The sequence below is a fragment of the Pseudorasbora parva genome, chromosome 25, assembly GCF_024679245.1.
Source record: "Pseudorasbora parva isolate DD20220531a chromosome 25, ASM2467924v1, whole genome shotgun sequence".
Lineage (NCBI taxonomy): Eukaryota > Metazoa > Chordata > Actinopteri > Cypriniformes > Gobionidae > Pseudorasbora > Pseudorasbora parva.
The window spans coordinates 30,264,793-30,289,093 of NC_090196.1; the positions used below are offsets into that span (position 1 = coordinate 30,264,793).

At 37.4% G+C, this 24,301-nt stretch overlaps 2 protein-coding genes across 2 annotated transcripts in view; both read left to right on the forward strand.

Annotated features, from left to right (window-relative positions):
- The window catches only part of myrf (myelin regulatory factor), a 64,657-nt gene extending 47,601 nt beyond the window's left edge, over nt 1–17,056 (forward strand). Inside the window, 11 exon segments of the mRNA XM_067437125.1 lie at nt 731–813; nt 909–977; nt 1,065–1,160; nt 2,236–2,312; nt 2,405–2,518; nt 4,801–5,028; nt 7,864–7,957; nt 9,502–9,564; nt 9,931–10,036; nt 10,142–10,216; nt 11,950–17,056. Coding sequence (XP_067293226.1) covers nt 731–813; nt 909–977; nt 1,065–1,160; nt 2,236–2,312; nt 2,405–2,518; nt 4,801–5,028; nt 7,864–7,957; nt 9,502–9,564; nt 9,931–10,036; nt 10,142–10,216; nt 11,950–12,033 — 1,089 coding nt within the window. The 3' untranslated portion in view covers nt 12,034–17,056.
- A 397-nt stretch (nt 17,057–17,453) lies between these two features.
- Nucleotides 17,454–19,879, forward strand: tmem258 (transmembrane protein 258). The gene is made up of 4 exons (XM_067436298.1): nt 17,454–17,545; nt 18,093–18,202; nt 19,485–19,613; nt 19,727–19,879. Exons 1-3 carry the CDS (start codon nt 17,543–17,545, stop codon nt 19,609–19,611), a joined length of 240 nt encoding a protein of 79 aa, XP_067292399.1. The 5' UTR covers nt 17,454–17,542; the 3' UTR covers nt 19,612–19,613; nt 19,727–19,879.
- Nucleotides 19,880–24,301: the final 4,422 nt, after the last annotated feature.

Here is a 24,301-nt window from a genome sequence, read left to right on the forward strand (position 1 = left end):
TTGAGGAGCTGAGCACGACCGCTGGAGCGATTGTTACACAAACACACGCCTCGCGAGCACCGGGGCTTTTATTATGAAGAGACGGGACACAGTCGCCAGGCGCCTGCAGTATTTCCGCTTTTCCGATCATGAGTATAAGGTACAGCAGCTCTGTTTATTATATTAGATACATTTAAGTGTGTTGGCGCTGCGGTGACATGCTCACACAGCTAAGAGAAAAGCGCTTCTGCAGAATAAAACCGAGGGGAGCGCAGATATGACGCCATTGACAGGCGACTCCCTCAAACGCTATGCTGACACGTCCCGGCTCCTTGGTTAAAATAGCAAATTTCTCAGAATTTACAAATAGTTAGAAACATTTGGGATATTGTAAGTACTCAAATGAACAAAATACATAACACTGGCCCAGTGGTTTTTGGATATTTTACTGCAAAAATACTACATGGTGCACCTTTAAATTTTAATTCGGCCAATTGAAAAATCTAGATGTGATCAGTCACTAGAAAATGTTCAATTGAAGACCTGCATTTTTTTTTTTTTTTTACAGTGTAGTAATGGAATAGAATCAAATCAAATGTAATGGGATATATTCATAGACTGGATGGGAGACTGTCTTAAAGAATTGATTGCATATAATCAATCAGTGGAACGAGATGAGATGGAAAGGAATAAAACGGGTGGGATGGGATTAGATGGGATGGGATAGAATGATTGTTGTTTTGTGTTGCAGAGGTCCGTCCCGGAGCAGAGCTGCCTGAGTCACAGATTCATGCAGGGCACCATCCTGGCGCTGGTCATCATAATGGCCTTCAGGTCAGAGAGGAAAACATTCACCCCAAAAACATCAGAATGCATATTTGAGTCTTTGTTTCATGCTCATTATCATCTCTCCCTGTCTCGTTCTGTAGTGTCATATCCATGTCCATCCTCTATGTGCTCAATCTTCAACACCATGGAAGCATTCGTGATGTTGAGGGGTATGTACAGGTCCACACACACGCATCCATTCACATGTGTCTTTCTCTTTATTTCTCGTTTGATCCCCTCTTGCTTATTTCTCTCAGTGTGGGGTGTAGCTCTGCGTCCCACTGCCTTCTTTTCGTCTCTTGGACACCCTTCCTCACTACAACCGTCACATTCTGTCCATCCTTCTGTCTGTGGTATGCTGCTCAGTTTCCTGTTCTCTGCTCCTCTATCACTTCATCTTCCCATCCAGCACTGAACGATTTCCAGTCCTACATTTCTCAAAAAGAACCTACTTAGGAAAACTGAATTGGTCAGAGATTGACTACCGCTCAAATGTTTGGATGTTTCAATGTTTTCAGAATTTTTGAGAAATGTTTGAGTTCATATTGAGAAGCCTGACTGATATCTTGAGATCTTAAAGGGTTAGTTCACCCAAAAATTAAATGTATGTCATTAACTCCTCCCCCTAATGTCGTTCCACACCCGTAAGACCTCCGTTCATCTTCACACACAGTTTAAGATATTTTATATTTAGTCCGAGAGCGTATGCAAGTGTATGCACACTATACTGTCCATGTCCAGAAAGGGAATAAAAACATCATCACAGTAGTCCATATGAGACATCAGTGGGTTAATTAGAGTCTCTTGAAGCAGAGAAAATACATTTTGGTCCAAAAATAACAAAAACTACGACTTTATTCAGCATTGTCTTCTCTTCCGGGTTTGTTTTCAATCATCAAATAAAGATTAAAACGGTTATGAATCAGCGTTTTGATTCGTGATTTGGATCACCAATCTCACGTGATTTCAGCAGTTTGACACGCGATCCGAATCATGAATCAATACACTGATTCATAACCGTTTGAATCGTCGTAAAAAGTCGTAGTTTTTGTCATTTTTGGACCAAAATGTATTTTCTCTGCTTCAAGAGACTCTAATTAACCCTCTGATGTCTCTTATGGACTACTGATGATGTTTTTATTCCCTTTCTGGACATGGACAGTATAGTGTGCATACACTTGCATACGCTCTCAGACTAAATATAAAATATCTTAAACTGTGTGTGAAGATGAACGGAGGTCTTACGGGTGAGGAACGACATTAGGGAGTAGAGTTATTGACATACATTTCATTTTTGGGTGAACTAACCCTTTAAGCAAAGTTTGAAACATTTATTCTCAGGTTATTATCTTTCTGGGAGAATACAATTGAGATATTAAAGAGACCTCATGTGATTTCAAAGGTGTAATATCTCTCTGTGCTCGGCAGGTCTCGTTCTGCTCTGGGTTCGGCTCGCCAGGCTTCTTTCTCCCCTGCCAGAGTGACTACATCCACTCTCTCCCCAGGTCCCAGAGAACACACTCGCACAAATTTTGCATTTTTTTCAATATGCGTATTTGTATTTTTAGTTTTATAGATGTTCATTATTTGCTTACAGACTCCACCTCCCCATCGTTGTCCAATCACCCGCCCTGCTGCCCGCCAACACCTGCCACAACCAACCAATCAGCCACTATCAGTCTGTTGCCAGGCAACAACCAATCCACTCCAGGTATGACAACATCATAACAGAAATGACATATTTTGACAGAATTAAAGTTTTTTAATAATTCAGCCATCAGAGGAGTGACAAATGTCGCAGTAAACCTAACCTGAAGCCTTTATATACATTAAAAATTAAGCCTTTTTTCAAGATTTACACATTTCAAGTAATAGTAATTTAACTGCGTAATCCTTATGTATTATTCATATTATGAATTAGGAATGAGTAAATTTAGAGCTTAAAAAACATTTTAAACAAATTAAACATTTGTGACCCGTCACGGAAACCAGGGACACAAGTCCGCAGCTCTACTTTTGAGCAAAATGAGAAAGAAGCGGGAGGTTTTCTTCAAATTATGTGATTTTTGCTTTTTTGCAGAATCTGTTAGTTGAAATCACGAAGAAGTCTCTCCGTGTTTGAGATGGCATTAATGGTATATTTAAAAGCGTATATTTTGAGGTTGAAATCGCCTTGTTTTGTCTGTGTGTATTTTCATACTGGCTTTTGTTATTGCCCCGCCCTCCAAGGGACGCGTGGCTAATTATTCATGCAGCGCTCTGACCGATGATGAAAGTGGCATAATAAGACTGAATAATACCCTAATCTACAACTGAGCGAAGATGAAGAAGAGGAAGAATGTATCAGACTGGCGTCAGACGAGTTAGACCGTAAGAAATCAGAGGCTATATCGATAGTAACGTTTGAAGGGGATAAAGACAGAGAAATGGGTCAAATCTTTAACCGTGGCTATAGTGTAGGGGTAAGGCGCATGTCATTAAGTATTGACACAAATCGAGCAAAAAAAGGCGGATTCGAACCTCTGATCGATTTGCGTCAAAACTAAATGACATGCGCCTTACCCCTACACTATAGCCACGGTGACGGACATTACCCATTCTTTATACCCTTCAAACAGACGCACAGTACATCCACTAAGAAGACCCCGGCAAACAAAAAGTGTGCCTGAACGACTTATTTCATTGGAGGCAACAAAATTTGCAAGATTACTTTTCTGTTTCTTATGGAGTGTGTTTCCATAAACACCAACGTTTGTCGTTTTGTGTTCATTCTAAGAACACACACACATTATCTCATGTTTAGACCTTCCCATAACTGTTGTTCTTAATTTTAATTGTAATCGTTAGCATTGTATCACTAGCCAAAAAAACCCATTACTATAATGGGCTTTTAGCATCTTTATTATTAATAGTATGCTGCCCGATTTTTCCCGTTGCGTCTGTCGCTACTAGCAACCCTGCAGCTTTACAGGGGGTGTGGCTTATCTAAATGAGATGTAAATGAGCCCTATTGTCACTCCTTGGCAGGTGAGAACATGTGAGAACTGCAAAGGCTGTTTTCTCTCATTTAAACTTTTCTAAAGACCTACATTCAGATTGCCACAACTTCTCCAGATATTATCAGATTTCCATGTTACACATCGTTGGAAAGCTTGGAGACTACACTTTCAGAATCTGTGAATAACTCAAAATGCTTGTGTCCCTACTTTCCGTGACTGGTCACATTTTATATAAATCTTTATGGAACAAGGGATCATTTAGTTTATGTGATTCCTATTCATAAATAAAAAAATAAAAGAAAATATGTTTAAATATAAGATTTATACAAAATGTTTTATAATGTTCTAGTTTTTTACTAATTTAAAATACCTAATTCAGAATATAAATAGATTATTCAATTACATTTGACAAATTTTACTATCAATTGAAATGTGCAAATATTGAAAAAAGGCTTAACAATTGTTTTGAGTGTATGTAGAGCATTATAAAATTTCTTGTAACATTATACATTATAATACATAATTATAATAATATTATATTATAATAATATAAATTGTTACACCTTTAGAAAGTATAATTCATTAAAAAATATATTCAACACACAATTTCAGATGTAACAAGGAATTTGTAAATATTTAATTTTAAATTAGGATACAATTACATATGAAAAATATACATTATGAAAACCTTAATAAAGCATTATACATATAGGCTTCAAGTAAAGTGTTACCAATGACACATTAACATGAATTTAAAGGTATGATGCACTTAATAAATGTCTTCCATCATGAAGACTTTCCTGTTTACCAAATCCTCACATTATGAACTTTTCAAACTTTTGCGGGATGAAACATTGAACCACATAACAATAATGATAGTAAAAAGCTCCTCTATGCTCACACTATAGTTTCTCTCTCTCTCTCTCCGTTACCATCCATATCTCTCTCTCTCTCTCTCTCTCTCTCTCTCTCTCTCTCTCTCTCTCTCTCTCAGACTCCAACACTGCCGTTCCTACTCAGGCCACTATTAATAAGAAGGCAAAGTCTCGGCCGCTGGACAAAGACAGCCGAAACAAGAACCGTCTGAGCCACACGTCGGCTCCTCTGTTTCTCAGCAAAGCCAAACGGCCGCCTCAGCCTCCGGAGCTGAGCGGAGCAACCAAACGCTTGCCTGGAGGACAACAGCCTCCGCCCCGCAGACAGCGCAGTGTCAACACACACGGTACACACACATAAACAGATGTTTAGAGTACAACTAAGGGGACCTATAATGCACTAAGTCTTGACTTTGGTTTTTCAGGTCTACTAGAATAGGGTTTCATTCTTGATTGTTCAACTCTTTTTATTTTTCACATATTTGACATTGTTACAGCACCTGTCTTCCCAGTCTGTCCCATACAACGACTTAACTCAATACTATAGTACGATGCATCTTTGAAGATGGCAAATTTGTCATTCAACCATGTTGGTTAATGATGCCACAGGTGGTGGAGAAATAACTTCTTTTAATTAATCCGTTTGAGATCGAATTAATGCTAGATTTGCTATACAGGGCTCAAATTTTGGGGTGGGTATTGCTTATAATTTGAATAATTCCCACAGGTCTCGTGCTTTTAATGCAGGAAACTCCTGCAAGCATTTATTAACTTTAGCATGTAGGTTGTATGAATAAATTAACTCACACATATTTTAAGATCAAATCAGTCATTTTAAAACTTTCTATGAGACGCAATGTTACAAACAGCGAGTGATTCAGCTGTGCGGATGCAATTGTCACTTGCACAATCGGGCCAGTGGTGTTGCATTGTCACTAAAGTTTATCAGTTGCACAACTTTTTAAGTCTTAGCAATTATGCATAAACATGCAAGGCGAATTTAAACTAATCAATACTTGTGTGGTCTCTGACAGATGGTTTTCTCTGCACATAAAGCCGCCTTACAAACAGCTTGCAAGTTTTTTCCTCTGATTATAGCGATTTAACAGTCAAAAACACAAAATTATGTAAAAATCCCAGTCTTGGTGAGTATCCTCGTAAACGCAGTCAATTATGTCTTACATAAACTAAAATTCTCAACAAACTAAAGAGACGTAAATGACATTTGTATGTATCTATTCGAAATAAAAGATTTTGCTCAAGATAAGCATTTCTTACTTACTTCTAACTACAGGTCGTTCAACCACACATTTTTGCAATGCTGTTTCCGAACGTTTGTTGGAACTATGGTTTCGGTAAACACAGACTAGTTGAACTAATATGCTGACAACGACAGAACCTGCGATTTATAGTTGGCTAACGATGCTTTGGTCAAACGCACCACCGTTTACTTCCACTCTCTATGAAGTGCAGTGTGCTCTGATTGGTCAGCTGGAGCAGTGTGTTTTGATTGGTCAACTGCTTCGAGTGTGTTTGGGAAATGTCCCGCCCCTTACCATAACCGCCAGTTTCAACACACACTGTAAACATTTTTTGTTGGTTTAACTTAAAAAAGTAAGTAACCTGGTTGCCTTAAAACTTTGAGTTTATTGAAATTAAACATTTGAGTTGATATACAACCCGTTCTCACTCCCAAGGCGTCAAAATCCGAAGCATGGTCAAGTGCCTTCCGCGTCACAATTAAGACGCTAAAGGTGCCCCTGGGCGTCATTTTGCGACGCGCTGGGTGCTCCATTCATTACAATGATAAACCTTTGCCGTCATAAACAGACGCATTTAATTATTTGCGTTTATAAAAGCAGACATGATTTTATTAATATTTAAAGGCTACTTTTATATTTTGGAGCAACTAACTCCTACCCTAAACCTACCCACATCTAAACAATATAAAACACATAACAGGCAAATAAATGTACAGTCACAAGTATTTATTGCAAAAACTGACCAAAGCAGTATAAAAGTATTAACTCATGTTGCATTTCAAGTCTTCTGAAGTCATACGATGTCTTCATGTGAAGAACAGAGTTGATCTTGATGTTTTAATCTCTGAAATGATGATCCCGCTGCCCCATGAACGAACTCATTCATATCTCATTCAAATAATTCAAAAGACTCCTGAGCATGATGCAATCGGTCACAAGACACACGAGAGCCAATGACATTTTACAATCAATGCTGACGTAATGACGCAATTGGTCACAAGACATATGAGAGCCAATGCAATTTCACTATGAAATCTCACGTAACGGGCGCCAATATTTGAAATTTGATTGTGTTTGTTGATGATCTTCTGCGGATGGAGATGCTGATCGCTTTTGGGGATTTTCTTCATACAAATCAATCGTTTGGCCTCGGAAAACTTGGATTATTTAACTTTTTTGAATAACTCGTGGATGCAGTCGTATGTTATATATCCTGTGTTTTATATCATGTTCAGACAAATGGGTAGGTTTAGGGATGGGATGGGGTTGGGTTACATGTTAAGCATGTCTCAACAGCGTAAATAAAACAAATGTAAATAAAATTATGCTTGCTGATTAAATTGAAAAACACACTCCAACATGTCATAATGGCAAAATTATAAACTAATACAATTTCACCATGACGATAACAATACTAATACCCAGTGCGTCTGTGTATGACGCCAAAGGTTTCTCATTGTAATGAATGGAGCACCCAGCGCGTCGAAACATGACGCCTTGGGGCACCTTTAGCGTCTTTATTGTGACGCGGAAGGCACTTGACCATGCTTCGGTTTTTGACGCCTTGGGAGTGAGAATGGGTTGTGATACAATGAAGGAAATTGGATTAATAAATAGAAACTCTAAATATTATTGTATCTGAAACACATACAATTTTTTGATAAATCATGAAAAAAGCACAATTTAGCATGTTTCACAAATTATTATTTTTTATAGTGCACTACTAACACAACCAGGCCACGCCCCTTTATTTGCATTGGGCAGATATTATTTAAATTAGGAATATTGTGATGTGTTTGTTCCCGGAAGACGACTCAAGACTACAATGGAGGCCTTTCAGGGAGTTCTGAAACTGTGACATGGATGTAGAGAATAACTTGATGATTTACATAGGCCTATATGTATATGTTTTATACACAGGTGGAAATCCACTAGCCTGTCTGAGCAAACTTCACATCCTGGAGATGGATCAGGAGATCAGAACGCTTGATTGTTCCTCACCTGAGAGCTGCAGGTGTGTGTGTGTGGGGGGGGGGGCATGTTTTTGTGACATATCAGGACACAAATGTGTAATGACATGGGTCTGACATAGGTATTACAAGGAGAAGGTGACTTATAAGGACATTGGCCATGTCCCCGAGTTTTTTTTTAGAAAGTAAAAATGCAGAATGTTTCCTGTGATGGGTAGGTTTAGGGGCAGTGTGTGTGTGTGTGTGTGTGTGTGTGTGTGTGTGTGTGTGTGTGTGTGTGTGTGTGTGTGTGTGTGTGTGTGTGATGGGTAGGTTTAGGGGCTGTGTGTGTGTGTGTGTGTGTGTGTGTGTGTGTGTGTGTGTGTCTGTGTGATGGGTAGGTTTAGGGGCTGTGTGTGTGTGTGTGTGTGTGTGTGTGTGTGTGTGTGTGTGTGTGTGTGTGTGTGTGTGTGTGTGTGTGTGTGTGTGTGTGTGTGATGGGTTTAGGGGTAGGGGCAGTGTAAGGGGAAAATACGGTTTGTAAGGTATAAAAACCATTACGCCTATGGAATGTCCCCATATGTCACAAAAACAAAAGTGTGTGTGTGTGTGTGTGTGTGTGTGTGTGTGTGTGTGTGTGTCATACCTGTCAGAATACTCAGCTGGTAAATATTTCTGTAATCCCCTGGCTGGTGTTACATTGTATGATCACGAGTTTATTCATGTAAATGCTTTTAAACCATTTAAGAGTGACAAGACAAAGAGAACGTGCTGTAGGAAAAATGCGCTTTAACGAACAATAACACACACAATTATGCCAAGATGCCAGTTTTGTTAAGTTTCTTCATAAGAGCAGCCTTAAAAAAGTTAAATAACGTCTTAAATGAGTTTACAGAGGTGTGACAAAATGAGATGTGTGTGTGAGATACACATCATGTGCGACAGCCGGCAGCGGAAGATCTTTTAAAGTGACAGTAACCACTTATGATGACAATGTTAAGAACAGAAGTAATTGCTCACTAAATAGGCTCTGCTCTGCTCAGTTCCTTTAATAAGGATTAATCTATATAATTCATAACTTATGCAGTCCAAATTGATGACAATTTATGTATCCTACTTGTAAGTTCAAATTAAATGAGGATTTTTTTAAACTTCTCTCAAATTAAAAGTTTTTTTTTGAAGCTCAATAAATTTTAATTTGTTATTTAATTTAAGTGTGAATTTAATATTTCATAGAGACACCAGAAGCTGTATTACTATCAGTGATACTGGCCTAAAAATATAAAAAGGTTCCATTAAACAAATATTTATGTTGTTTCTACATTAATTTGGAGGTTATATATATATATATATATTCAGATGAATCACAGAAAAAAAATCAATGTAGTTAATTAAAAAACGAAGAAACATGAATTTATGAATAAAAAAATATGTATTAATTTTAGATTTAAAACATTCTACCAACCGAAGTCTCCCGGATTTTAATACCCAAATGTTGACAGGTATGGTGTGTGTGTTCAGATTGCTATAATGGCTCAGAAAATGCCCTGTTATCCAGCAGCACTGAAGTTTTCAGGCCTCTGAGCTGATGTGTTTTATTCTTTCGCAGCTTTACTGTGTTACTAAATGGAGACAGAAACTCATCTATGTCTTACATTACTCTGCACATGACGTGAGTATAAACACACAGTTTTACTCCAGTAATATTAAGAGATTTGCTTCATAATAAATGACTCCTCATTGATAAGAAGTGTTTTGCAGTGTGTCATGTTTCAGACGTCCTCAGACACAGATGTCTCTATCCTCTGACCCTAGAATCAGCCCTGATACACACTCACTCACTCACTTACTTACTTACTTACACACACACACACACACACACACACACACACACACACACACACACACACACACACACACACACACACACACACACACACACACACACACACACACACACACACACACACACACACACACACACACACACACACACACACACACACACACTCACGGAGATCTCTTCTTCTCCTTTAAGCTCCTCTGAGGTGGTGTGGGTGTGGCGGTGTGGAGCCACCAGGGGGCGCCTCTGCTCAAATCACCCAGAGGCTTCTTTCTCACAAGAGCCGAACACTTTTACAACGGTGAGATTTATGGTCCTTGTTTAAGCGGAAAACCACCTGCAGTAACTGAGAACGTCACTCCTTAAATATGCTTCGGTTGTCACATGCAAACTTCTTTTTTGACAGGGGACCAGCCACCTGTGGTCACTTCCTGTTATGCCTTTTCAAGAGGTCACCTATCATTTTAGAGTGTCCCATTCAGTGAGTGTACTTCAGACATAACTGTTTATCTCTCGCTCTTTCAATGTGTCCTAACCATTAAAATAAATCTTTGTCTGGTACAAATACAGTGAGGATCATAATTTCTGATACAGTCGCATTAAATTTAACAGACATTTTCCTAAAACAAAACTAATAAAGCTTGAAAAAACACTCAAATTTCTGTGTCATTACAATAAAAACATTATGTAGTATTTATTCATTTAATGCAGAGCAGAGGATTAAATAATAAATTGTAGGTTTTATTTTTCTCAAAATCCGTTTTTTCTGTTTTCATATTTTTTTTTTTTTTTTTTAGGAGGATTTTTGTGACAAAGTTAAATTTTAGTATTCAAAAAGCATGTCTAATTAATTGAAATCATATTTTATTAACGGTTCAACAAAAATTACACATTTAAGTTTTTTTCTCAAATTCTGCTTTATTTTTTTATTTTTTACCAAATTCTGTTTTTTTTCTGTTTTAAGTTGAGCTTTTCCTTCAATAATCAAATAAGTATGTCTAATTAATTGATTTGTAAAAATAACAATTTATTCAATTCTATAAAACGTTTTTTTCTTTCCAAAATTTTATATTGTGTATTTTAAGTTGAAAAATTGTGATTTATTTAAAATATAAAATTAAAAAAAATACGTTTTAATAATAAATTATTTATTTATAGTTATTATTATTATTAATGTTAGTATTACGTAGTATGACGTAGCTAAATTCTACTGTAAAACAGTAATTTGTCATAATTTCTTCAAGTTAAACCAAACTTTTATTTTGTTGTGTTGCCATGTAGACCTTTAAGTCTTCATGTGTTTATGATATATGATAATTCATATTTTTTCAAATATAGCAGTAAATGCTGATGAAGTGACTTTCAGAGCGGCTCTGGAGATGAAGTTCATGTGTTCATGTCCTCATATTGTGAGACTGAAAGAGGCTTAAAACACAGCGAGCGGTGTGTGTGTGTGTGTGTGTGTGTGTGTGTGTGTGAGCCTGTTTATGTGGTTTATGAGGACACAAATTTGGATAACTACATGGGTATTACACTGGTATTACACTATAAATGTGGTTTATGAGGACATATCAAATGTCCTCATAATTCAAATGGCCTTAAAAACATACTAAATGATGTTTTTTTGAGAAAGTAAAAATGCAGAATGTTTCCTGTGATGGGTAGGTTTAGGGGCAGGGGCAGTGTAAGGGGATAGAAAATACGGTTTGTACAGTATAAAAACCATTACGCCTATGGAGAGTCCCTGTAAACCACATAGACCAACATGTGTGTGTGTGTGTGTGTGTGTGTGTGTGTATGTGTATAAAATTAAACCGTTCATTCATTCACAAGTCAAGCCAAAAAAGCATGATTCATATTTAAAATCGTATTTGCAGTTTAATATTCACAGACACACGTCTATATCGTGATTAGATTAAAGTGTACTGACATGCTTTTTATTTATTCAGCAAAAATGTTATAAGCTCTGTGTAATTCTGCATTATACTGTAAATTCAGTTTTTGTGACTGGATTCCGCGATTCCGTCCCTGTTTACCGCATCGCTGAAATCACAGGGCCGTAAAATTGGTAAATGGTTCTTTTGCACTGCTTGATTTATTGTCCAACTGTCTGTAGTTTTATTGGATACTGTATTGTATTGTATTGGAATTATTCTTAGGATACTGTGGTTCACTATTATGTGTAAGTTAACTCTTTAACCTCTCTGTCAACAGAGTCAAACTGGATGTAGCAGTGAAGATGGCGCGGTGTCCTCCCACTGCTCTGAGTACAGTTTCCTCATTCAAAGCACATGCTAAGGAGCGTCAAGAGTCATGCCATTCAGCTTCTCCTGTGTCCACTCGTATCGCCGTCTCAGATTCAAAGACTGTTTTATCTGGGCGGGCGGCCGGGTATAAGCGTCTTATCTGTGTTTGTTCTGCACATATTTCTTCAAGGTCGAAAGGAAAATCAGCATGTTTCAACAACAAAAAATGTCTTCTAAAATCACTTAGCCTTAACCTCAAAGACATATTCCTGCTTACACACATTTGCACACAAACACACACACACATTTATATGCATTTCTTTTGATTTGCCAAGATATATTATAAACAGGTACCAGTGAGCGGCTGTTGGGTGGAGCTCATGTTCTGCAGTCTTTCTCTAAACTCGCCTGTTACATCATAAACTGCACTTAAAGTCAAAAAGAAATAAAATAGGAGCCTATTTAATTTCTCAGAGGTGAGGTCATATGATGATATTTTAAAATTCGTTAATTTGTTCAATGGGTGTATTCGAATACATGCTTTAATGTTCAAAAAACACTTTATTTTTCACATATTGAATATTATTGCAGCACCTCTATTCCCAGTCTGTCTGAAACACTCTAATTTCTATTAAGCCCCTCCTTCTGAAGGGCTCTGAGTGCTCTGATTGGCCAGCTGACCCAGTGCGTTGTGATTGGCCAACACAAACACTTGTGTTAGAAATGTAACGCCCTTACCATATAATCGCGAGCTTCAGCTTTCAAAGCTTCTAAAGCAGTTGCAAACACAAACTGTCTGATAATGCAGATGATCAAGCGGAGCCAACTTTACGAGCACATCTTGAGGTTTAGGAAGCTGTTTTTGAAGCAAACTTTTGGTTTGTACTGCTCAAGAACCGCTTTATAAACTAGTCTTAATCACTGACTCCTAATTGTATCCATTTATCAGAAGGGGTTTTCCTTTAGGATAAAAAAACCAGCATCTCCACGACATGAAAACAACAGCCTTGCCTTCTTTCTTTGCTAATGCCTTTGCTCTTTATGCTAAAATTTCAAACTGTGACGTGGAAGTAATATCTGGACTTTGATGGAGGCGTTTTAGGCATGTGTGGATTAGCGTTCTCTGTTAGCTTTGTGGGAGACAAACTTTGCAGATGGTATACATGCACATGAACAGATACAGGAATCAGCCATCATATGGCCTCTGTAAAACATGAATCTTCTCTTACTGTGACATCTCGACAGTTCAATGAATTTTAACTAACTTGCTCAGCGAGATTCTCTTCAAACTCTTGCTTCGCCATGACGTGAGTTGAGCTGATGGAGAATGCTAAAGACAACGCAAAGCATTATGTAGCAGTGCATGAATCCGAACTCACTTGGCTAGAAACGTTTGCTTTTCCGTTCTTAATGTCGCTTTAACGGTCTTTACAGTGGATCTGTGTGCTCACAACTCTTTATTTTTCTGCTCATTGACTATTTGTACACTGGAAATGGCTTTACCTGCACCAACTGGCTCATTTATTAATGAGACACAAATCAGGTTATTTACCTCACGGTTTGTTAAAGGGGTCCTGTTACGCTCTTTTACTAAGTCTTGATTTTGTAATTAGGGTGTACTAGAATGTGTTTTCATGCTTGATTGTTCAAAAAGCACCTTATTTTTCACATATTTTACACTATTACACCTCCTCTCTCCTTAGTCTGGCCCTTACATGTGATTTCGATGAAGCCCCGCCTTCCGCAATATGGAAACGTGCTGTGATTGGTTATCTGGCCCAGGGTTTTGTGATTGTCAGCGGTTAACACGTGTTTGGGAAATGTCCCGCCCATTCATAACTGTGAATTCATCTCTAGTGTACATATCAAAGATTTCCTCAATTTCAAACCAATTTAAACCCAATCCGGAGTTAATGCACAGACTTTGCAAGCACAGATTCGACAGGACGCTTGATGTGTTTTGTGTAATTTTCTCATACCCTATTTAATCGTGATATTTGTCGGTAAACTTAGCTAATACAATGATCCCAAAACCATGGCTAATTTTCCTAAAGGGCAGTGAACCGTCTTATAAAAGCAAGAGCTTAGAAAAGCAACAGAAAACACTATCCCAACACTAATGTTGACTAGCAGGCGAGCGGAGGCAAAGCTCTGCCCTTTGTTTACATCATAGCAACAACATAAAACTTGTAATTGGAACTGTTAATAGAAAACACAACTAGGAATAAGAAGACTTACTAACAAGTTGTGAGCCGCAAACAACAGATTGTCCCATCAAAGTGGGACCTGCACCATTTAAGGTTTTTACACAAAAAACTTGCCCAATTGCAACTCAAAACTAGCCCTTTTGGTTGGATCTCCAGTAAAAATCACGTTCCGGAGGTAAAAACGGCAAAAAAAAAAACCCACATTCCCGGGGCTAAATATCACATTATTGGGGTCTCTTCAACCTGCGGTCATGATAAACAGCCTGCAGCAACAGTGTTAAAGGTCACGGACTCGGCAACACTGACTTCTCCAGTGCGGCTCATCCAGGCATGGATTTTTTTGGCCGGATATTATTTAAATGAGTATCATTGTGACTTCATAAGATCCAGAAAAAGCGCTGTAGTCCAAACAAGCCGTTTGTTGTAGTTCTTGGAAAGTGGATTCCCTCATCCTGCTCTTGCACTTTGTAATAAATCCTTCACTTGCGGGCCAAAACGAATCAAAGCCCTAAAAGTATACTTTTCTCTTTTTTTGTTTTTGTTACTGTAAATTTAATAATATTTGTTTTCTTTTTTTATGCAATTATTTGAGGATGTTTTATTTTATTTACCTTTAAATTACTAGATTTCATCAATAAATAATAAATAAATAGCCATTTAATAACATTCTTCACATTTCAACTTCAAAATAACTCACAATTTCATGCATAACCCTTTTATTTCGGCTCAAAATATCTCACAAGATGATATTTCATCACTCTTGTCCCTAGATGGCCTTATAGCTCTATATGGAGCAAATCAGCTGTTACTCTGGGTCCTAAAGTCAGTTTCATGTCTCATGCACATGTAGACATTATAAAATATTTTTGGGGTAAAGATTATTTTTAATTAGCATTTTTAGATGTGTCTATGTGTACTGAAACATTCATTTAAATGTAAAGGGGGTCAAATTGACCCGCGAGGGAAGGATTTAGTACCTTTTTTTTTTTATTCAACCACATAAACTCAAAACATCAACAAAAAAAAAAAGCCCTAAGGTCTCGGACCACTCCGATGTACAATTTTTACAAACATTTTTTTTAAATTATTATTAAGTTTGGGTCAAAATGACATGAGGAAAGGAGTTTTGTAACCTCGCCGATGGTTTTTATGCTCAAACCGTAACAATACACACTAACTAAAGTTGGTGGAAAAAGTGGAAAAAGCATAACAGGACCCCTTTAAACTTCCCATGACTGCCTCATTTCTGCGGTCACATCCACTGGCGAATGTAAGCAGTGTAGAAAGGATCAAAATTTAATATGGTTGACATAAAGATATCAGCTCATGTCAAAGAAGAATGAAAAGAGGAGCCATAAAAAAACAACTACTGGATTTGTGAGTTAGTCACTGGATTTCTCTTTAAAACGGGATAGACTGGAACCAATAGCAATCGTAAGTCAAACACTGTGTGAAAACACTGGATCATACACTCATTAATTGTCAGGAAACACTTGTACTACAGTCCTTAATCTCTCCTTTTCTTATGTTCTTTACTTGTTTTTAAATGCATTGTTTTAACGTTAGTATGCGCTATGCATACTATACTCTATATAAGCCGTAACCAATGATTGTGTTCAAAATAGATCTTTTGAACAGTTTTTATGCAGTGTATTCTTGTACAGTTTTATCTGAACATTACGTCTCTAAACAGCTAAAGCATCACTGTGGATCAGAGCGGTGGAGAATTTGTCAGACAATGTCCCAAATTTTGAGTATTACTAAACAAAACCAAGTAGATTCGTGGTCATTTAATACAAACACAAATGTCAAGCAGATAAATGACCAGATTAATTGAGTCTTTCATGTAGTCGTCATTGGAGTCGTCTTTTGTGTGTTTGTATCCTTGTACACATAACACGTTGATGTTATAGATATTGTTTGAATATTTTAAAGCAATAAGGAAAGCCATAAAGTAGTCTTGTAAGACTGGGTAATAGTCATGGTTAAAACATGAAGAGAACCAGGAAAGTGTTGACTGAAAATGTTGTGCACTAAAATTACAATGTCCATAATATCACACTAATGGATGATACTGATTCTGAGTATAAACAGTACAAATCTAATATATGGTTGTTGTTTTTTTAAATCATAGGGAATATCACATATTCTGTCCTGAATAAACCAGCCTCTTGTGGAAGCACTTCCAAACTATGCACTGTAAATATGTTTTCTAATGTTTTCTGTGACATCTAAAACTCTTTAAATACTCTGTACAATATAAAACGTCTCTAAATGTTTTTTTGTTTTTTTTGTGTGAAAATTCAGTTTTATTGTTTGTTATAACTTTCATTATGTAAAACCATATTCTTTATTTCAGTTCTTTTTACTCTTCATTAAATTAGTTTTTATAACATGTAATTTTACTACTTTTATGAGTTGCTAATCATAACATTTTGGTTAAACATTGCATTTTAAATAACTTGCCTTAAGTGGGGTAAAACATTTCTTGTTCATCAATGACTAGTGTAAAATTACTGATTTTACCACCAAAGGACAAAGAAGAAGAAAAAAATAATAATTCTCAGTTAATTGTCTGTTTTGTCATTTGTCTTTATGGCTCAAAGCCCAGTAAAAACTAAAACAAAATGTAAAAAAAATATTAATTATTAATTCACCATTGTCGTTATGTCCCACAGCATTTTCTCTTTTCTTTCACTTTATCTGAGCTTTCTGAAAGCCTCTGTTGTATATTGATGCTTAATCGTTATTTTTAGTTCAGCTGCATAATTTCATTACCACTTTTGACATGTATGTGTGTGTACTGATGTCATAATACAAATGTATGCAAGCATTATGCATAAATTAAATAAATATTTTTTTTCTGGATACTAAATGTATTTTTTTGTGTGTGTTAGTCATAATTATTTTATCTATATATTAGAGGGGACTTTTATTTTGTATAGCGCTATCTCGCTATCGGGAAGGACTTTTATTTTGTATATCAATCTATATTTATTAGTGGAGACTTTTATTTTGTATATCACTATATTTTTAAGTCTATTATATATATATATATATATATATATATATATATATATATATATATATATATATATATATATATATATAATACCAGGGAGGACTTTTTGTATAATGATATCTATCTATCTATCTATCTATCTATCTATCTATCTATCTATCTATCTATCTATCTATCTATCTATCTATCTATCTATCTATCTATCTATCTATCAGGGAGGACATTTATTTTGTATGGCGCTTTCAGTCACTCCTCTTCCGGTCACTCATCACTTACGTGGCTGTTCTTGCTCTTCTTCCGGTCGGACAGATTCTGCCTTTACCTGTCACACGATGGTAAATTATGCTTGATTTAACAGCGAATTACTATATTTCTTAAACGGCCGAGAGTCCAAGGATGAATTGAAAGGGCAGACAGCGCGTCTAGTGTTGTCTTTGGCCGCTCTTTTGTTAAATTACAGCAGTTTGGCAGCTTTAGCAGTTAGCCTCAGTCAGGAGTCTGCCACTACAGACGCAGATACTAACTTAACGTTATACTTAATATATTATGCAAGCGGTAATCTAAAATGTGCTTGTGTATATGTGTGTAGGCTTCGGGTTAACTTGTAATAGCTGTTATGCAGAGAGAAGAGTTGCACTATTAATTTAGAAAGTGTGTCTTCCAATGTATATGTTGTATTGTGTATATCTACTGCCAGTTTATCAAAGGTTAATCTCACTCGATTTTAAAGCGAATGTTGTAGAAAAAAATAATGATTTCTACTGTTTAGATACTCAAATTGGAAAGACGATATCCGTTCAGCTCTTTAAATTTCACACACCTGTTATTTCCAGTTTGTGGTGTTGTTGTTTTATCAGTGTAAATGACTGATTGTCTGTGCAGGAGTTGGAAGCCATGACGAGATACACCAGCCCGGTAAACCCGGCCGTGTTCCCGCACCTCACCGTCGTGCTGCTGGCCATCGGCATGTTCTTCACAGCCTGGTTCTTTGTGTATCCTTCACTCTCCACAGGGTTACAACCTGATATCCCATCAGCAGTGCAGGGAAGCTGCTTTCTGCCACAGAACTAAAATAAATATATAAAGTAATTCTGACTTTTTGTTTGGCAATTCAAACTGTTTTCTGTTAATTCTGAGTAAAAGATTTGCGAGATGTAAATTCACAATTACATGGGGGAAAAAGTTTGAATTGTGGAAAGTTGCAATGCTTTTTTTCATGACGGAAGAATACAGATTTGTGAGAAATAGTCAGAATTGCAAGATATAAACTTGCAGAAAGAAAAGAATAAAATGTGAGATAAAAAGCCATATTTTTTCCCGTGATAGACACTAGAACAGAATTTCGTATGTAAATACATTTTCAGAAAAAATAAACGTAAAATTGCCATTCTGAAAAGAAAAGTCAAAATTTATTAAATAAAACAATGACAGTTGCCTTTTTTGTGACTGAAATGACAAAACTGAGTTGTAAACTCATCTCGCAATTGTGAGACAGATTTGTGAGAAATAAAGTCAGAATTGTGAGAGATAAACTTGCCGATCTGAGAAGAACTTGAGGTTGCTAGAAGAAAAAAACTGTATTGTGATAGAAAAAGTCGTAATTACTTTTTTCGTCACAAACAAAAACAGAATTGTGCTAGATAAGCTCAGAATTTCCAAAAGAGTCAAAATTGTGAGATGTAAACTTTTAATTCTGAGAAGAAAAGTCTGGATTGAGAACATCGTAATTACCTTTTTTTCGTGACTGTTTTTTATTTCAGAATTGTGACGTCAACTCTAAATTGAGACAGATTTGAGAGAAATAGTCAGAATTGCAAGATTTGAACTTGAGGAAAAGTCTGAATCGTGAGAACTTGCAATTGCTAGAAAAAAAAAACTGAATTATGAGAACGTAGTTGTAGTTGCTTTTTTCCCCCATAACAAACAAAAACAGAATTGCGAAATATAAACCAACTCTCAACTGTAAGAGACAGATTTACGAGAAATAAATTAATAAATAATGAATAAATTGCGATTATGTACTTGCAGTTCTGAATCATGAGATAATTGTGAAATAAAAAATAATTGCTTTTTTCGTGATCGAAACAAACTGAATTTAGAGTCAAAATTGCGAGATGTAAGCTTGAGACATCTCACAATTGTGAGAAAATATTCTTAAATGTGAGCGTTACCTTTATTTGTTTATTCTGTGGCAGAAAAAACTCTTCCATGTGTAATGTGTGATTGTAAAGTTACGCCTGTAAGGATGAGTTTGACCCCTTGACCCTTCCTCAGATATGAAGTAACGTCCACGAAGTACACGCGAGACGTGTATAAAGAGCTGCTGATTTCACTGGTGGCGTCGCTCTTCATGGGCTTCGGTGTTCTCTTCCTCTTACTGTGGGTCGGCATCTACGTCTGACGGTGAGTTCAATAACCCGTCTGTAGCTTGATCCGTTTATTTAACGTCAGGATGCATGAAACCTTTGCTTTCTGAAATCATTATTTATGACGTCTGTTATATTTGTGTTTGTCAGGTTGTGGACATGGCACGTACAGGAAAACATTCCAAGATGATCACAGCGTTTTTTCCGGGACGGTCCTGAATTTTGGATGGAGTTTGCACTGGCATGATGGGCAATTGTGGGTTAATGTTTCACAAATAAAACGTTTTGTTAGAAAATTTAAAATGATTCTTGGTTGTCACTTTCCTCCACTGTTTTAGTGTATTTATTCTCCAGATCAATTTTCCTTTATTCATTTCAAATCTATGGAAGTTTGTTTCCACCACAGAAAAATACATTTAAAAGGAAATCGTGACTTTCTTACAATTCAGACGGTTCGTTTTGCAAGAAAAATTGGGAGATGTCAGGATTGCGTCTCTTTATTTTATTTAATTGCAACTTTTTAATTGAGACTTCTCACAATTGCGTCTTTTCTTCTCAGAATTGCACGGATATAAATTTGAATCAGAATTAGGGCTGAATGATATTCTGTTTTAACATCGACATTGCGATGTGCGAGTGTGCGATAGTCACATAGCGGGAACGCGGGTAGTAGCCCATGGTGTATTAAAAGGACGGTAGAACACAGATCACACATAAATGCTTATAAATAGTATGAGTGTGCAATGTCAAATGTATACGCCAAAACTCATTTTGGCTTGCATATTATACGCTGTTTTTCGCGTGCATATGACACGCTCTCTTGGGTAGGTTTAGGGTAGTGGGGTGGGGGGTTTGTATGTATAATACGCCATAAAGCGTATTTAAAGCGTATTTTCTGGTTCGTACCAGAAATCATCTTTTTGGGACTATTTTGGCTACATAAAGGAGGATGTTGAACAAAAAGAGGTACTTTGCATGGAGTGTCTTGTGGCCACAAAACAAGAAAACACCACCAATTTGTCTGATCACTTAAAACGGCACCACAAATATCTTTAGGACGAATACAAAGCAGGGCTCGACATTAACGCTTGTCCGGGACATGTGGGTGTTTTGAAGGGACAAGTGAAAGAGAATTTTACTTGACTGACGGACAAGAACCTGATTAAAACAAAAAATAACTACTGAATCACCAAAATGCAAGAATGTTTGTGCATTAATTTAGTGTAAGTGGCGATCGATTGTGGATAATATATAATGAACTGATGATAATAAGGTCGCGCTGTTCACGCTCGTGCAGCCTCTCGAGGAGAAATCACAACACTAGAGCGTTTTCCTGAAGACCATCACGACTGAAAATGACACTGATTTTATATGACAGCTCCATAAACAACTAATTAACAATCACTTAGTCACTTACATTTTAGATGCAATATTTAGTGTTTTTGTTCTACAGCAGTGATAGTCGTTCACATCACAGCAGACCCGAAACACGTCTCACTCACAACAATAAGTGTGAACGATTCAGCGTTTGAATGAATCGTTTGAATGAACGACTCAGTGACTCGCTCATTAAGACGGTCATCTGCTGCCACCTACTGGAGGTTTAGTTTCATGTTTGCACATACATTCCAACATTTCTTTTTGTCACTTATAATGAAGCTTGCTTATTAGTGAAATCATTAATACCAAAGTAATTATTGACTTAAGCCTGGATTGATGGCTCTCAATATCGCAATATATATCGTTGGGGGGAAAAATATCGCAATGTAATTTTTTTCCAATATCGTGCAGCCTTAATCAGAATTGAGATTAAAAGTCACAATTATCTTTTTTTATTTTTCATTTAGTGACAAAAACAAGTTTCCATATTAACCTCGTTTGTAATTCACTTAAAAAATAAGTGCAAATGCATATTTATATCATCGTTTGACGACTTGAGTGTGGTGGAAAAAAGCGTTCTTTTATCATCCACACTATCCTTAACCATAATAATGGGTTCATATCTAATTTTTGTGAATTTTGGCCAGGATAACTTTCCAAATTCCATGCTAAATAATATATTACATAAATTATAATATTAATATATATGGCAATTATAGTAAAAAAATATATATAATCATAACACATTTCTGTCATTATTTCTTCACAGAGCATTAAGTCATAGAGCTTCACCGGCATTAATCATTAATGTTCACAGACAGACATTGTTTCCTAAAATAACACCTCCGCCTGTTCCTTCAGTTCACACACACGATGCGTGAGGTGAGTTGGCCGAGTGTTTGAAAACACAGCATGCTATTTGTGTCCTGCGGGCTGTTCGTGGAGCGTAAAACCCCAATCCGAGCTTAATCTGACAGATCAGAATAGAACAGTCTGTCAGCGGTGACATCGTCGACCGGCTTGGAGCTAAAGCTAATACTGACGTGTGCTGTGACAACTGAAGATCTGTGATGGCAAGTAAAGCACCAGATATATACACTGATCAGGCATAACATTATGACCAGCTTCCTAATATTGTGTTGATCCTCCTTTTCCTGTCACAACAGCCCTGACCCATCAAGGCATGGACTCCACTAGACCACTGAAGGTGCGCTGTGGTATCTGGCACCAAGATGTAAGCAGCAGATCCTTTAAGTCCTGTAAGTTGTGAGGTGGTGCCTCCATGGATCGGAATTATTTGCTCAGCACATCCCACAGATGCTCAATTGGATTGAGATCTGAGGAATTTGGAGGCCAAGTCAACCCCTCAAATTCGTTGTTGTGCTCCTCAGACCATTCCTGAGCCATTTGTTATTTTGTGTCAGGAGCATTATCTGCTGAAAGAGCCACAGCCACCAGGGAATACCGTTTCCATGAAAGGCTGAACATAGTCTGCAACAATGCTTAGGTGCTTGTGTGTCAAAGTAACATCCACATGGATGGCAGGACCCAAGGTTTCCCAGCAGAACATTGCCCAAAGCATCACACTGCCTCCGCCGGCTCGCCTTCTTCCCGTAGTGCATCCTGGGGCCATGTGTTCCCCAGGTAATCGACACACACACACCCGACCATCCACGTGATGTAAAAGAAAACGTGATTCATCAGAACAGGCCACCTTCTTCCATTGCTCCGTGGTCCAGTTCTGATGCTCACGTGCCACTGTTGGTGCTTTCGGCGGGGTCAGGGGTCAGCATGGACACCCTGACTGGTCAGCGGCTATGCCGCCCCATACACAACAAACTGATGCTCTGTGTATTCTGACACCTTTCTATCAGAACCAGCATTAACTTCTGGAGAAATGTGAGCTCCAGTAGCTCGTCTGTTTGATCGGACCACACGGCCCAGCCTTCGCTCCCCACGTGCATCAATGAGCCTTGGCCGCCCATGACCCTGTGGCCGGTTCTCCACTGTTCCTCTTGGAGCACTTTTGATAAGAGACTGACCACTGCAGACCGGGAACAGCCCACAAGAGCTGCAGTTCTGGAGATGCTCTGACCCAGTCGTCTAGCCATCACAATCTGGCCCTTGTCAAACTTGCTAAAATCCTTACGCTTGCCCATTTTTCCTGCTTCTAACACATCAACTTTGAGGACAAAATGTTCACTTGCTGCCTAATATTTAACACCCACTGACAGGAGCCGGGATAAGGAGGTAATCAGTGTTATTATATTAAAGTCAAATTGCCTTTTTTCAGTGGTGGGAAAAAACAATGGACCGTTTTTGCAGACTGTGACACATTTTAATGTTCATCGAGTGTTTCTAAAACAGCGCCTGATGGTAAAATTTACATGCAATTATTAATATCTCTTTTCCTTCTTATTTAATAGTTGTGAAAACACTATTGTGGAGTTTTTCTTTTGCTATTTGAGCAAATGAGAACACAAAAAATATATTTAATGTAGTCTCATTCACCGCTATAGAAGTTTACACGACGACTTTCGCTTCTGAGAAACCCGGAAATGTGAAAAGGGTCAATTGCGAGTTCTAAGGATTGAAAGGTGGGGGAAAAGTCAGAATTGTGAGATAAGAGTTATTAGTTTCTTACTTTTGTCTGCAGAAAAAATAAGCAGAATTACGAGGTGTAGATATCGCAGAAACTTGGCGGGAAGAAGCTTTAATAAAGACACGAGCCGGTCCAATGGAAAATGTTTATTATCAGTCACAGAAGAAGAAAATCATGATTACAGCATAACAAGTTACTCACTTCTCGTAGTGTTGGGTGAACAGTGAGGCACTTTGTTGATGCTCCGCCGACAAGTTTGGAGGTTGTTTATGAAAATATTACAAACTATTTTTTTTAAACTGGTACAACATACAAAAAACATCTCCTAATTGACGATTCTTCAGACCAAATTCCACTCGTCTTTTCAAAGGCAAACTGAACGCAACCACTCGTGGTTCGACTGCACAAGCGGCGATCAAATCGATATAAGACAACTGAATACATGCTACTACACGTTAACAACAGATACGAAGCCATTTATGGAAAGTCAGTGTAAAAATGGTCGCTTTGCCCCTGGTGGTGTCAGTAAGATCATTTGTGCTATGATATAGACTTCTTCAGACACCTCCAGACGTCAGGTTGATCTGCTTTGTTTCTTGAGTTAAAACACAAAATGAGATCTCTCCATTTGCCTTATGCTCCGTGGAAGTCATGGCTCTTTTCTTCAATCTGTTTTAAGATGAGGCTCTGACTGAGAGTCCATCTGTTTTGGTTTCTTGCTGTTGAGTTTTTTTTCACACAAC

Bases quoted from the DNA above. Each gene is read 5' to 3' on its own strand.
- tmem258 (XM_067436298.1), top strand. The intron at 18,203-19,484 runs GTATCCTTCACT...ACCCTTCCTCAG, and splicing joins TTCACAGCCTGGTTCTTTGT to ATATGAAGTAACGTCCACGA.